General features: G+C 42.3%; 1 protein-coding gene across 1 annotated transcript; it reads right to left on the bottom strand.

The window, feature by feature from the left end:
- Positions 1–3,626: 3,626 nt before the first annotated feature.
- Positions 3,627–16,227, bottom strand: TRMT10A (tRNA methyltransferase 10A). The gene is made up of 8 exons (XM_075090775.1): positions 16,089–16,227; positions 14,412–14,711; positions 13,212–13,374; positions 11,226–11,297; positions 10,670–10,744; positions 9,547–9,696; positions 8,197–8,302; positions 3,627–4,709 (listed from the first exon to the last, which is right to left on the bottom strand). The coding sequence occupies exons 2-8, from the start codon at positions 14,630–14,632 to the stop codon at positions 4,543–4,545; spliced, it is 954 nt and encodes a 317-aa protein (XP_074946876.1). The 5' UTR covers positions 14,633–14,711; positions 16,089–16,227; the 3' UTR covers positions 3,627–4,542.
- Positions 16,228–16,523: the final 296 nt, after the last annotated feature.

The following is a 16,523-nucleotide window of genomic DNA, read 5'->3' as shown; positions in this document are numbered from 1 at the left end:
ACCAAATGTTTTTTGGGCCATACTCAGATTGCCTTAATTCCATATAAATCTCTGTCCTGAGTGTGTTGTATCAGCTGTCTCTCAGCACCATGCTGCGCTGGCTGAGCCTGAAAAAACTTAATTACATCTCAGAGGCCTCAGAGGCTCTCTACTGAACAGAATCAAAATGAAAGCAACGATGTTAACATCATCTCTCAACCGCACAGTTAACTTTTTCTCCATGAAGCTGACAGGTTACTGAGCAAACACCAAGAGCCAGAAGGGTGACCATTTGCAGGGATAGTTACAATCAATTGCATCTTCTCAGTCATTTCCCTTCCCAAAGCACCTAGTACTCTACTTGCTAGATGTCTGAAAACAAAGCTCCCTCAAGGGCACTTCACCCATCCTAGCAGTGAAGCAAGAACAAGGTTATGTTCAATGGGCGAATCTCAAGATTGAAATGGAAGTAGTTTATGTTGGGAAGTGTCTCAGAGACAGAGTTATCTGTTGATCCAGCCTGAGCTTTGCCATTCCCCAACACAAACGTTGCCCAGTCAAGCTTTCATCCCCAGCTTAAGTTGTGCATGTGTCCTTTGACACCCTCCTTGATCCCACCTGCCTGCTTTATCAGTGACATGGATTTTCCCTCAGGAGAAGCTGAAGCAGATTCTTAAAATCCCATCAGGGTGCAGCAGGGATGGAGAAATTCCTAAGACTACTCTGGCAAGGCAGCTGCTTTTCTACGTCCTCTAAAAGAAATCAGATGCCCCATCTTCTGAACTATCTCTTGTCCCTACCCTCAACAGCTGGGAGTCTGCAGTGTTTAGGATCTTCCTGCTGCTACCAAGAAGGTTCAGACAGCGCACCCACTCAAATGGTCACACATCCACGTTCATTATTTCTAAACACTTCGTGAAGTGCTCAGGTTGCAAACCAATATTCCTCTGCAAGTACTTATTTCTATCCTTCAGAGTGTTATCCTGTCACTGCAGATCTGACCCGTCCAATATGTACGTAAAAACTTTGCATTGTGCAGTGAACACAGAAATAAGTATGAGTTACACACTTTACCATGATAACTAAACACGGACAAGTTTTCAGAGCTTTCAGGAAAAAAAACAAAGAGCTGAGGTTAAGTAGCTGTGCTGCCATTTAAAACAATTTCATTAAGCAGTTAAGAAAAAGAATAAAATGCATTAGAATAACATTGACTATTATTGACTCTATAACTTATTCACCATAGGTAAGTAAAGTAACACTTCAGTTCTGACAACAGCAGGAAGCCAGGAGAAATGCACTAACAGCGTCCTCCAAATAAAATAAATCATGTCACACAACTGGACTGCACAACTTAATCAGGGTGATCTGCCTTCCCCAACCCACCCCCCACCAGTTTTATATTAAACAACAGGAAAAAATACAAAACAGATATTCCCTGCATGAAGATAAGAAGAGATTAAAAACACTGAAAAGCCTCAGATGCCTAGAGGGCCCTCACTACAATTAAACAAAATTAAAAGCCACTCTCAGATTTCTCACAAGCCCCACAATATAGATTTCTGGTCACTCGACTGTTTTCAAACAGTTGCCCACTGCTGCAGAGGTAGGAGGTACTACTTGGGAAGTCCATGCCCTTCTTCACAGAGGCAGACAGGGACACTCAAGGGTTAAAAAAAAAGAACACAGCATGTGAAATACATCAGAGTATATATTTCAGGGTCACAACGAAATACAAAGCAAGACCAAGACCACTGGGGATGCTTTTCCCAGGGAAGTCAGCGAATGGCCATCCTACCAGCCTCCGCTTTCACGCTGCAAAAAGACGCTGGAAAGACAAGGACTGCCTTCCTGGTCTGTCATGAGGGGTTGGGGCATCATGGCAGGGACTGGAGGTGTCAAAATAGCACAAGCTACTCTCTCAGACACTCTCACAAACAGGTTTCAGTTTCTCGCACTTGATCTGATGCTGGGGTGATTTTCATGTGCTCCGATCAATTAAACTCTTTTCATCAATAACCTTGCCCTGAACTTATTGCAAGAATGGCCCTTCAGGGCTTCCCAAGCCATCACATCTCCCTGAGGACTTCTGCATAGCTGCAGCCTGCTGCCTAAAAGCGAATTGCCACTTTGCTCTAGTACGACTGTGTCTAGTGCTGGTGATTCCACCCATGGACAGCCAAGCATCTAAAGCATTTAGAAAACGGTTAGAAATCTCATCAGTAACAGTAGAGGTCCACCAAGAACAGCCATTTCTGGACAGCTGCAGAACTGCAGGATACTGAAAGGCTGAGGACGGCAGCAGCAGTCAGAGCGCTGTGCCCATCGAAACCCCAGCCCACTCTTGCTTACTGCTCCATCCCACCAGTTAACACACTCTGAGGGCAACATCCCATAGAGACAGCTCACGACAACAGGCATGGACTTCAGCCTAGTATGACCTGATCAGGTTAGCACAAACAGAGGAAAGGTAAACAGCAGCAATGGCAATTACTGGCCAAGGCACCAGTGAGGATGGGAAGAGCGGGTGACTGAGACAAGTAACATGTAGGATCAGGCAGCAGCCAGTCACCAGGATGCTGTGATGCCGTGGGGTTAGTGCTAGGAGCCTTCCAAGGGCAGCATGCCAGACCACCTTTTTCTTCTGTCCACAGCTCCACAAACAGGTAAGCTTCAGATTTGCAACCACTTGACTTAAAAACATGTGCGTGCGCATGGGTGTGTGCATTTATCTAATTTCACTGGTGAAGATGTAAGACAGGCTGTGTTTTAAGCCGCAACACACTTCCTTCACACCACAAAACTGCTTTGTCAGCAAAACAATTCCATAAGATGCTTTTGGACCCTTTCCAAATGTCTCCAAAGGCCCTGGTTTGTCTGCGACCATCTCATGCACTCTCAAGCCTGAGTAAATGAGGCAGGTGTATGAAATGGTCCTAAGAAAACCTTACAGAGACTGAAGAGTCTTAGATCAGGTTTAATAGGGGCTATGTGCTGTAAAGATGTAACGCCTTGTAATTTTACTGCTTTACACATTTGCATCGGAGAATCAGTGTAATAGATGGTAGATATCCTTATGCTGCACTTTTTGTCACAGAAATAAAAACAGCAATGCTTTAATGAAAAAGCCTATCTAGTTTCTGGAATAAAAGCAGTCAGATTTTTCTAAAGCCTAACAAAAAACCCCACGTTACTTGAGCAACAAACCACAATCCATACTTTTAACAAATGAAACTTTCCTCTGGTTATTTAAAAAGTATAGAGAGCAGTGCACTGAGTGTATAAAGTCATAAGCAGTTAGTTGCCAACCTTTTACAGACCACAGGGACTAGTCACCATCTGAAAGCAGTAATAACAGAGGAAGGAATACCAATGGCTACAAGCCAAGTCGTACTCGATTCAGGCCTCTGATTCCAGCTCAGCAAAGATGAACAGTTACGATGACATGTTCTTACACCCTTCAGCCGACCTATGTGAAAGCTGCACTTGCTCAGAAGCTGCAGCTACTGGCTGGCTAGTACCTACAGAAGGAAGGGATGGGGCAGGCTCACAGGGGTCAAGCGAAGCCACGCTTCCAAGGCGTCCATTTCAGTACTCTGCAAAAGCACTTAAGTCAGTTAGAAATAAGTTGAAACAGAACTTCCAGCCAAGACTGAGACAATGACTTTTTTTTAAAAGAAAAAAATATTTGACAGACAATACAATACATACAGGATCATGCGATAAAAGAGGTATACTGAAACTGAGTGACTTGTAAGAAAGAGTTCCTGTCTCCTGATATTGTTCTGAGACCATGTGATAGATTTCACTAAGAGAATCCAGAAGTAATCAAAAGTGATTGTGTCACCTCAACTCAACGTGCACCATGTACCAGCTAAGGCACGCCATTTGCACTTGTGCAGACATCCATCCCACTCAAACTGAAGCATAAAGCACTGGCTTAACCCAACACCCATATTTCACCTACTGACCCCAGCTAACTAAACACAGTATATAAATCAGTGTGGCTCAGCTGATAAAGGCAGTTCAGTTGCTTGCGATTGTCTGTTTGGATGCTCAGGAAAATTAGAATTTTGGTTTGTTTGAGTATCCATGCACACTTTGCCACAGGCACTAGTGGTACAGGTTTTGAGGTCACAGGAACGCTTGTCATTCACTGCTTTTAAGAAAATTTAGAGCAGAAATGGAGAACACCACATGCATTAAAATAGGAACTACTAACGCTCTTGGGTAATACACCCAACTTCGTATGTATAAAAAAATAATATTTCAAAAAATAAAATTAAATAGCTTCCTTGGGAAACAAAATAAATTCTGCATTTGCCATTAATTTATTTTTTTTAAAAAAAGCTATTAATATGGAAGTTTCAGGGTTAAAAAGCTGTATTTATCTTTACCCTTCATATCCAGAAACAGCTCTGGGCCAACTATGGAACTACCAAGCATTGAGACAATTCAGTATCACAAGGGCAGCAGATGGTCTTTGGAGCGTAACTACTTTATGTTCCAGTTTTATCCCGTGAACTGCATGTCTCATCCTTCCTCATGGTCTCATTCTGAAGCCTAGATGCCATCCGAGTCATCGTCTTCATCTTCTTTTCCAGATGTAGCATGTTTGGACAGATCATTGGCTTCTCCCAAAGGAACAGCCCCTTTCCGCTGCGGCAAGACACTGAAAAAGGCCTCCTTCCAGTCTCTCTTCTCCAGGTATGCAAGGATGATCTCAAACACTGCAATGTCAAGAAAGACGATCAGCTCTTTTACAGGGAGATAGTGAAATGCTGATAGGAACACACCCCCACATCCATCTTTACAGATGTTTCCATGGTTGTGGCATCTTCAGAGTAAAGCTGATGAAGCACAGGCAGAAGCAGACAAGGCAACTCTGCTACTGCTGCAGTCTAAAGCCAAGCACACTTTGAGCCTCCAGCTGTACGACAGTTACTACAGCAGTGCTTTTCAGCAGCAGCTCCAGTTTCAATTAATTTCTGCTCAGGTACAGAGAGAAACATCCCCCCGGTACTTCAGGTCTTACCAGTGCCTTCTCTACAGGCACTAACACTTTCCCATGTTTGACAGGAATACTGCTGTGGATGCCCTTCAACGATGACTTTGTCCCCTCCCTAACATATGGACAGCCCAAAGAATTTCTTAAACCTGCTATAATTAGCTTTCATTTCCATCTGAGCTTATGGTAAAAATCCTTATTAGTCTCCAATTCTGTGACCCTTTCTTGCTGTTTCTATTATGCTAACCATACAGTCACCCTACCACCCGTTTCAGCTCCCAAAACTCTCCCAGATTGACAATGGCTCCAAACTGCGTTATATGCAAAATTCATGGGCAAATTCTTATTTAGAAAAATCCCAGGCTACCCAAAAAACCTTTCAACACAGATTGTGGCTCTGCAGCAGTGGGGAAGGCAGGAGGAGGCCGTATGGCTGGTGAGTAAGCCACTTGGATGACAAATCTGGGACAGAGGGGTGGCTCCTCAAGCTTGGGTCTACAGGAATAGTGCTAACACTGCCGGAGAATGCTGACTTCAAAGAACACAACCAGCACAAGCGGTCTCGATGCCAAGCGACAGCATATGAGAAAGGATCAAAGGAGCTGTGGAGGGAAAAAAAAAAAACCTTACAGAGAGTTAGGCAGTCATTCAGAAGGGGAGGAGCGGCATGGATCTCATACTCACTGAGAGTCAAGTTACAGAAAAGCATCACATTTACTAGAGCTTTCCTGGATCCAGGTTTACTGGACAGCCAGCTGTTCTCTCTGACACTGATATTGAAGAGCTGGCCATTTTACTAAGCAGGTTATTCACCTGAAACCTACTATGAAGGTATGAGCCCTTAAAGGACTGTATCTAATATTACTGTAAGTTACTGCAGAAAGCATCTGTGCCAAAAATGCTGGCTTAAGAGACAAGAACAGTAAAAGCAGCATGTTTCTTGTCCTTTGTTTTGGAACTGCATGGTAAAAACAGAACAGACGGAAAAAGAGTGGCTTCCACAGGAGAACAGAGGCTTCTATGATGGGCTGCAGCAGCAACAAAAATATTATGCAAGGACAGAAAAAGGCAGTGGGAACAGCTGCTAAACATCATTGTGGACTGGAATGGAGCAGTATGGTCACTGTAATATATATTACAAAGTATTAGCCTTGGGATACAAACCTGAAGAGAAGGAAACAAATTCTCAGCTACACTTGTAGTTGTGTTTTGCAATACAGTCTCATCTTACACCTTGTCAGTTTTCTAGCATCAAATATTTCACGTATACATGTGTTCCTCATGCCATTTTATCATGGCAACGCAGGCACTGAACCGCCTGTGGAAATATATGGAGACTTGATCCCAGGAGAGAAGGATTATAAATCAATAAGTAAAAAAGCAACAAGTGAACTCTGCTGTTAACAACACCGTCTATCTGCCACCACCAGACGGCCCATTTAATTAAAACGCTTCAAAGACTGACCAGGCAGTTCAGAAAGAGTTTCTTCTTCTACAAGACTTTCCAAATTCACACCTATCAAAAGTAGTTCCACAGGGACCAGGCAGGTCCCGCAGTCCCTCTGCTAGCTTCAGCTTCTGCACGGAGGGTGGGAACCCAGAGGCCATAACACCACCAAATCAAAGCAGAAAGGGTGAGCAATTACATGGTTACACGAAGCAGTGACGTGGATGTACTCAGCAAAACAAAAACCTCAATGCAAATATCCTTCTCACCTACACAAAATTTGTAATATGACATTTGAGAGGCAGCTTGACTCTGTTCACCTTACTCATGCCAAGAAGCATCTCCCATGAAAGCCATCTTCTGGGATTTCAGTTGTAAACTAGTAGGGTTAGAATATACACCAGAGCCTTAACTACAACTGTTAAAGGTACCTCTATTTTTGGTGGTGGTGGAATTGTGCTTATTTTCCTCCCCCAAAACCTTAAGCAAAACACTGCTATAGTATAATCTTCGCCTTAGAAAGGTTCTGTGTGTTAAGAGCCTTTCAGCTGCAATTTTAAAACGTTTTAGAAGAGCAAGGGATGACAAGCTTATGCAAAACGAAATCTCAGCAACTAAACTGCAGTGGAATCACTGCCTGAAAGTCTGGCACAAGAAACATGCACAAGACCATAAAGCAGATAAATGAACGCCTCAGTGTAAATGATCCAATTTATACCCAGTGCTCAAACGTGTAGAAGACGGTCTCCAAAAATGCTGACACTAGAGGTCAGTATAAGATTATTGCAGAAAAACTCCAGCAGGAAGCTACAGCTATCATAGCCTTTGATGAGTAACACATAAAGCCCTATTCTTGTATATATAATGCAACATTTAAAGATCAAGTTTTAGAAACATGAAAATCTTGAAAATACATGGGATTTGGTAATTTTTAATTCCAGTGATATTCTATATTCTCCTCCATGTTTAAATCATCTTTATTATCATGCAAATACACACATCATCAATGGCATTTTACAAAGATAAAGTTATCATCGAGCAACATGTTAAATAATAAAATAATAAATAAATAAAGCAAGGTAAGATAAAAGAACCTGAAGAGGGGCAAAATAAAGACTCCGACACCATGTCAAAATTTCCATAAAGGTCTGAGTAGACTCCATTTTGCATGCATTTTTGTTTAATGACACTGAAAGATAACAAAACTGAAAGTTTAAAAAAGAATTCAAGACTTGGTTAAGCAATTTTATGCTTCAATCAGAACCAGGAAACCAGGTAAAAATACAGTTATGAAAGCTCAGCAGTACTGCTGATACCAAATGAGGTGGTGAGTCTACAGGTACCAAAGCAGTTACTGCTGAACAAGCTGTCCAGAGAGGTGAAAACATTACCTACATTTATCCTTCCCTGGAATAAAATACATAGGACAGTTTCCAACATTCTACCCACTTATACATTAAGCCTAGAAACAAGACCACGATGGTAAGAATGCCAAAATTACTCATGGGACAAGTCAACAGAACAGGAGGTGCACTTCTACGTGGCTAAGACACCATCCTTTGCATTTAACCATATCTAAAATATTTAAAGGTTAGGGCAATTACTGCCCTAACTTGCCCAAAGGCAAGTAGAGTCAAGAAATATCAACAAAATAAAGTAAGAATTGGGTATCTGCACTACAATGTACATTCTGAGGGCTCAAATTCTGAATATCGCAGGTATACTCTATAATATTGTCATTACTTTGTGATTTAAAACTTACCATGATTGACAGCTAACACCTTCCGACTGTTCATCTTGACAAAGTTTCCAAGCGGGAGCTGTGCATGACCAATTCCCTGCTCTACAGCTTTTTTGTAAGTAATTCCCTGCGGGAAAGACACCAAAACAACTGGACTGAGAATTACTATTTCAGATCAGCCCAGATTACCACAAGTATTTTCTGGCAAGAATTTTACCAGTGCTGCCATGACCTTGCTTTAGAAGATATTTATAAGGAGATACTTACCCTGGTTAGACAGTACCTGCTTCAAGGGCTATCTTTGGAAAACTTACTATGAATATATGTCACATTGTGATGTATGGTCAAAAGGATTGTAAATAAAGTTTGTTCATGCAGCTGCAGCTCTAGAATGTGTCAGCCATAGCCTGTTTTAAAGGCAAGTTTATGCTTAAGTACAAAGTTACTCAGATTGCAGTAACTGGCTATTTTTGAGACAAAGAGTAAAGGATAAAGAAATTTTGCTTGCTTCTTTAAATCTCACAACTCCTCTGCTCAAGACGGGCAAAAAAACCCCTTTAAGATTGTGTAAACACTTAATACCATAATGACTATATAAAGGATCTGCTCTAACACCCTCCTAGGCTTTAACTGTGGACTAACTGCTGAAATATCATTTGGTAAGGCTTAAGATCCACTCCTTTTTTAGCATCACATTGAAATATTAAACATGTCACCAGAAATTACATAGGAGTGTCTTTGAAGAAAAGCAGTAACAGTGCTTTAATTTCCCAGCTGAATTCTCTATGACATTCCAGGTCCACACAGCACAATGCCACGCACAGGTATGGAACCAGATCCCTGAGGCATGTGTGTTACTTAGCCAAGTTCCCCCTGCCAAGCAAACTTATTAAAAAAGGACATCCAAGATGCAAGTGCTGTTCTTTATCTATATTTGGGCATGTGCACATACAAGCGCACATACACAAGTGCATGAACAGAAACCAAACACTTCTGTCTGAAAATACGGCCCTCGGTAAGCTGAGCAGTGTTACTAATTCCATTCCTATATTTAAATTGAAAAGATAAAATCCTAAAAAGCTCGGCATGTCTGCACTCTGGAACATAAGCCACTGCTACCACCACAATGGTTTTATTACCCATTTCTTCAGAGTGTTTTTGAAGTAAGTCTTTTTTGAGCAGTTTTCTTGTTATTTCTTTTTGTTTGTTCACACATGAATGGCATTAATGTCAAATAAGGTGGGGTGTGTGTGTGTCTGTCGTCATGTCCCGTGTCCGTTGTGTCATATCCCCCCTTCCCCCCCACCCCCCAAAAAAAAAAAAAAGGGGGGGGGGGGGGGAAGGCTGTAAAGAAATGGACCCACAGTTTACCTTGTGGTGATTGTGATCCACCAGTCCTCCGATCACATAGGCTTTCTTCTCATCAAGCTCACTGAGAACATCCGGGGAATCTGAAGTAAGATATACCAGGTCTTCTTTCTTTATTAGCTCACTATAGTGCTCTGTTCTAATTTGGATATCCTCAAAAAAAGGTAGTTAAAAGAAGTTATATTCAACTGATGAATTGCTGGGCAAGCTTTACAGACCCAAGACAGAACAAGCAAAGATAAATCCAATAGCATGCAGTCATTCCACATCCTTCATTCTTGTTAAGTACGTAGCACAGTGCAGATTGACTTCTGCATAAATAACACACAGTCCCTGCAGCACTGACTTCTAAAAATCACCAGGAAATTTTCTGAAAGCCCAGAACTTTACAAAGGCTTAAGTTTTTGTGATTCCCTTCAAATGTTACCATATTTCTCCTAGGGATCCAAATAATTTCGAAGTCCACCCTTCTAAAAGAAGCGAAACCAGAAGTAAATGCTTAGTTAACATTACTTGTTTGATGAGAGGTTTATGCTATGCTTTTGCAAAGCAGCTATTGCACGAGACATGCTGAAAGTAGAACTGTTTATGTACGCAAAGTGCTCTTCATATGAAGTTGTTGGAATACTGGTTTAACAGGGAGTCACAAGGAAAACCGAGTTTCACCACCAGACAAGCTACCTCTCTAAAAAATGCTTCAGTGTTGAGAAGCAACATAATGGGAGTGAAGATGCACAAGAGAATCACATCGCAACTTCAAACTCTTATTTTTCCGCCAAGAAAAAAAAAGAGCAGTCAAGACAGACGGCTGTCAGAACTGCCTAAATCAAGTAGTCTTGCTTATTCTATCAGAGAAGGGAATCTGTTCAATAAGAACAGGTGAAAACCAATATGTGTGGAGTTTCTTAAGCAAAAATCAAATCTAGACTCAAGACAAGCCGTCTTTGGCTTATTTAAGTTCAATTAATTAAAAGCACAAAAAGCCACACTATTTCTAATATGCTATTGCTTTGATGTCTTAAAAAAAAACCCACGTGAAAGAAGCACAGGTCCTTCACAACTAACATCTAGTTAGCAACAGTAATCAAGATTTTTTATCTTTTTACATAAATAATCATTTATTCACCTTCCAGTTCACCCATCCTTTGTCATTTTCATTCATGTTGCTCTTCAACTGTCCGCCATGGCTGGTCAAGTAAAACTTCAAAAAGAACAAACAAGAGGAACAAAATACTGAAACGTTAATATGCCCACCTGTTTCCTCTCTGTACGAGACTTTTTCTGCCCATAACTATTAGCTAAAATTCTTGATTACTTTTTAGCTGAAACTGGTACTAAGACCATATTCATACAGTTCGTGACACATTTAAAAGACAAATACGTGCTTACAGTCACTTTTTTTTTAAATATGCCACAGATAAAACTCAGTATCAACAGTATTTTAGTGGCATGCCAGTATCTAGCATTCTTCATCTGCATGCACATGCTTTTTCATATATATGGAATTTTTGTAACATGTAGGTTGAAAATTAACATATTACAATAGAAGTAATTTTCTTATTAAAAAGAGGCAGCTTAAATATTTATTTTCTACTACAGTTCTCACCACTTGCGTCACAGCTGCCTTTTTCATATGCTTTGTATGTCACGATACAGTCAGTGCTCAGTTTGTTTAAACATACCTGCACAGGATGAAATGCTTTGCGGTTTTCTGCATAACATCTCTGAATTTGCTTGTGAAGCTTCTTAACATCCTGTATACAACACAATTTGTTTTTACATAGTCCTTCAGACAGACCACCACAAGATGCTTTACCATAACCCAGTCAGACGTTAAAGAGAGAAAAAGGAAGCTTTTAACTGGCAAAAGCGACTACTGAGAGAGCGAGGACATCAGGCCCTGAGAGAAAAAGCAGCCACTGTGAAGGGATTATGCTGACAAGGAAACATGCGCATCTTCCACAGAAGGGTATTTAGGCACCTCTGTGCATGTGCTTGATCTGCATTATTCTAGGAAACAAACAGAACAGATAAATACAAATCACTGAGATTTAATTATATATGATAACATACTCAGAATTAACCTAAGGAATCAGGCAGATTTATCACCATGACGATACTATTTTCACCTATGGGAAAACCCTGAGAAAATAATTTATATTTAAGAAAATGAAATATGCATAATTAACCTGAAGAACCCTAGAACAATATAAATAATTTAGGGGCTGGCTTCCACATTTTGCCATGACAATCTGGACAACAGTTAACTAGTAATACTTAAAATGCGGCAGACTTAATTTTTAGCCAGTTATGGCTTTTGTAAAGTACATTACATAGCTTTCTTCTTGGTGCCCCAAAAGCAATGTTTTGTAAATGTAACTGATTCCCATTTTAAAATGAAACATCATTATATTGCTTTGATTCATGTAGTCCTTTGAGACTGTTTTGATATTGCCAAAGGATTTCAAGTAAACTAGACTTTATCACTACAGTATTGCAATTCAAGTTTTTACAGACACTAGAGAAAGCATCTAATTAACCCCATCGCTAAAGGCCACAACCATCTTCACTTACAATGCTCCACCCTCCCTAAACACCTGCTGAAGTGCCAGGTTTTATATCAGGCCTAACAGGAGCTCTACCTGACCAAGGAAGGAAATGTGTTGTACAAAGAACAAAGCACAGCAGGAAACGCCCAGCCAGCATCTCCAAAACCATCAAGGAGGTCCTCTGGTCCCTTCTGGGGCACTGCCCAAGGGCTCCTCAGGGAACAGAGTTCCAAACCGCCAACTGGAGCTTCCTCAAAATCTTGTGGTAAGTGGCGCTAGCTTCTGTTGGTGCTATATATGCTTTGCATTACGCTCAACAGGCAGCCAGACGGGCTTTGCAAAAGCTTGAATTCAAGCAGTCTTGCTGGGCAGTGAAGTCCCTGGCAGAGGCAGAATGGCTTAGGGTAACATACTGGGGAGAGGCCTGCCTCAGAAACCGAAGGCTGCACTCTTACAGGAGGATGGGGATTAACATACTTTCCTCATAGAGTTAAAGCTGGTTTGATCTCAAAACACCACATCAAACATTTGACCAGCGGTTTGGGTATCATGCTGATCTTTCGCATATCTATCTATCCTGTGAACATCCCCCACCCATTCTTTCATCCATGCTAAAATTTTAGAGACAGGCTGCATCCTCCTGTGCCAACTGCTTCTTGTGTGACTGAGAAAAAGCTCAGCATCCTCATAAGGTCCAAAATTACCATTTCCACAAATACTTACTAACACAGTTAGGAGCCTCAGGTCCATCTTGAAAAAGAAAGTAACTGGATGCGGCATTTGCAGCCCTTCTCGTAAAACCATTTTGAGGCAGAACTGCACCTAACTTCATGGTGAATGCAAGGCACAAACTGTTTCTATATTCCTGGTTTTGGAATCAAACCAACTTACTGCATCTCCATGAAGGCAAACAAAATCTTTGGCAAGCTTACGTGAAGGTATGTTCCAAACCCTAAAAAATTCAGCAACTGACGTAAGCAGGTCTGGGAGCCATCACAATCTTAAACATGCGAACTGTCCCCTGAAAGCTGCTCTCCAGTTTTTGTGCTCTGACATTGCCTCAACGCTGTTACTGGAGAACCTTTCAACGTTTGTACGTGATGGGTAAGTTTCTTTTACCTTTAGCACCATCAAGTCATCGAAGCTGCAGTCCACAATGAGGCGAAGTGTACTAGGAACAACTTCCTTTCGCATACGCTTTCTGTCATTCCCTTCGTTATTGGAGTCGGATTTTGACTGACGTTCTAGTTTTCTCTTCTGGCGCTTTTCTTTTCGTTTCTGCCTAAATAAACAAACAAATAAAACTTCTAAAAGCACTGCCAAATCTGCTGAGGTATGTGCTATCCACATAGACGCATACTTCTATGATCAAGGTGATTGTCACATGACTGTGGTAGTTTAAACTTATCCTGTTGCTTGCATTTGTGCTAGCCTGATACCAGCACAAAACACACACGTCGTCATAAAGCTCTGTATGTACCGACAAAGACAGACATCTGACACAAATTCAATGAAGTCAAGAGTGGGAGTCTCATGGATTTAAGGGCGCTCTGAGTCGGGTCTCATAACAGAAACAACCAAAAAGATTGTCAAAATTGCAGTATCAGTATCAGAACACGGAAGGCAATTTACCTCCCATTTCACTGAACAGTTTTTCACAGGGCTTCTGAACAAATTGTTGCTTCCCCCTGTTCCCCCCAATGGGAGCAAGCAGTTGGGTGATCAAATTTCAGAGACAGCAGCCTTAACAGCCATTGTCTGGGGAAGGAACACTTGGCATTCAGCAGGACAAGGATAAACCACAATCGGCCCATTTGCAGATATGCTTTCTCTCAACAGAATAATACAGAAGCTTATCATCTTCCAAAATTATTTTAACAGATTATAAGTCAACATAACTTATAGCATAGCATTACATGTGTCTAAATAAATTTTTTTTATTCACTGTCTTTGTAAGATTCACCAAGTCTGGGAGCACCAAGGAAAGAGGGCGCAGCCCATTTAGAAAGGAACAAGGCCACATGTTATTTGTCCCTTCTGACAAACTGAAACCATGCAAGTTTGAATCCCTTCTGATATCCTTCCTCTTCGGGCTGAGAAGCACTTCTAGTATGAAGAGAGGATGCTTACCTTTATAGGTTCTCCGTATGCAAATGGTGTAGCCTGTGATTACTGCTTTAAACCTGCCATGGGAGAAAACTGGTTCAACGGCCTTGATTTGCTGAAGTAATCTACATGCAAATTTTGCTGACACATAGGTGTTATTATTAGCACTAAATACCACACATGATCCCAGGAAAGCTATTTTGCAAACCATACCTCCGTAGATCTTTCTGTTCTTCCCACTGTTTCTGCTTCAACAGCTTCTTCCTTTGCCTCTTGGACATGGGCTCAAGGCATTCTTCCTTGTCCGAGGCTGCCTCCTGTCTCTCTACTGGATTGTCACTTGACTTCACCTTTCCTCCAACATTGGGAGCTTCAGGGGTCACGGTATTTTCCACTGTCACCTCTGGTCTTTCTGCTGGTGTTTCTGATGCCATTAGTTTTTGGTCAGGTTTATCAACTTGTTTCCACACGTGATAAATATTTCATTAAAAGCAAGCTTTTCCCTCATCAGTTCTGTAAGAAACAAAACAATAAGATGAATGTTATTAACAAGAAGTTCAGTTAGAAAAAAATATTCTATACCTACCATAAACTTGAATAAAGAAACAATAATAAGTAAGAGAAGGCTTTGTTTGTTTGTTTGTTTAAAGCTGGTTACTGCCTCTGCAAACAGTAACATATTTAATACTACAGAGATTATAACCTCAGTTCAGATCATATCTAAAATTCTGCCTGCTACATCTGCAGCTATTCAACAGTTTCCAGTCAAAAACTTCGTGAAAACACAACAGCATAAAAGTAGGGAATCATACTGGATTAAACCTAAAAGAAAGAACATTGCCAGTACTATTATGTGTACATGAACTATTCTCAAATACACAAACAGAAAAAAATTAAAGAGGTATATTGTGATATAACTATGGCATCACGTTAAAGAAATATAGTGACTAAATCCATTTTGGGGAAAAAAAGGAGAGTGTGAACAAGATGTACCCGTCAAAATTAATTTTTATTTCTTCTGAGAACCAAAGACACTGGGCAACCACTGATGCTGGCCACTGACAGTGGACAAAACACAGCAAGTAAGGGGATGAACAGACTAAACTTACTCAGCAAAACATTCTACATTCAAATCAATTACAGTTATACCCACTCCTTTTCAATGGCAAGTACTATCTGCTAGTACTAGTAGTTCCCCTGTGCTCCACAGCCACAGTTTCCTAAAGGTAACTACTTCCCCAGAGGACACTGCATCTACAGGGCCAAGAGGCAGAAAAATCAATCCCCTGGCTTCTTCAGTAACTGAAGAGCTGGAAAACGTACAAAACACCAGAGATCCAGAAGTGTTTTCGCTAACACACCCTGATTTCCCTGTCCGGGGGCGTTAAGACGCAAGGCCCAGGGAGCCGAGATGCCCGCGGGTGCGGAACGGCAGGGCCTCGCGTGGCACAGGTGCGCCTGCCACCACCACGGCAAAGCGTGCCCCGCAGATACCGAGTGCTGCATGTACATCTGTGCGTGTATATATAGGCACGTACATATACACACATAAATCTATATATACACGCATATCTATGTATACACGCATTATATATATAGAAACACATGGGTTATTTCTGCTCACGCGCCTAAGTACCTCATAACTCAACAGGACCGGCCACCCCCGCCCAAAAGGTCCCGGTGGCCGTGACCCTCCCCCCCCCGCCCCAGGCAGCGGCGACGACAGCCGGGCGTTAGGGGCGGCGGGACGACACTCCCTGGGTCGTGGCAGGCGGCCATTTTCCCCCCCTTCCCTCTGAGGAAACGCGGGTCTGAACCCTCTCTCCCCTCCCCACCCTACACCAAGGGGTAACAACCCGGGGGGGGGGGGAAGGGGGATGCGCAACGTACCCGCGAGCCGCCCCACGCGCGGGGCCGGGGAGGAGCGACCGCCCCCCGCCCCCGGGCGCGCATGCGCAGGCGCACGGACCTCCCCGCCGGCCCGCCCGCCAGGACTTCAAATCCCGGTCCGCAATGGGCGGCGGTCACGTGGCACTAACGGACACCGCCCCGGCGCTGAGGGAGCGTGTCAGGGCGGGATCCGCCTCTCCTCCCCGGGGATTTGCAGTGGCTACCGTGGTGTGAGTTGGCGCTGGTTTCGCCTGGAACGGTTTCCAGTCAAATGAAATACAAACAAAAAAACCGACAACCATAACAAAAGCACTTTAAAGCTCAGTCATGGTTTGGGTGGGTTTCACCTTTTTGCATCGTTGCTTGTAACAGGCGCTGCCACGGCGAGGTTGGCTGTTCGGGGCTGCTGCCAGACCTGCCATGGCGGCAGAGCAG

This window comes from Phalacrocorax aristotelis, chromosome 4 (genome assembly GCF_949628215.1).
Source record: "Phalacrocorax aristotelis chromosome 4, bGulAri2.1, whole genome shotgun sequence".
Taxonomy (NCBI): Eukaryota; Metazoa; Chordata; class Aves; order Suliformes; family Phalacrocoracidae; genus Phalacrocorax; species Phalacrocorax aristotelis.
The sequence above is the reverse complement of the archived record's forward strand: the minus strand, read 5'-3'. Positions and strand labels throughout refer to the sequence as shown.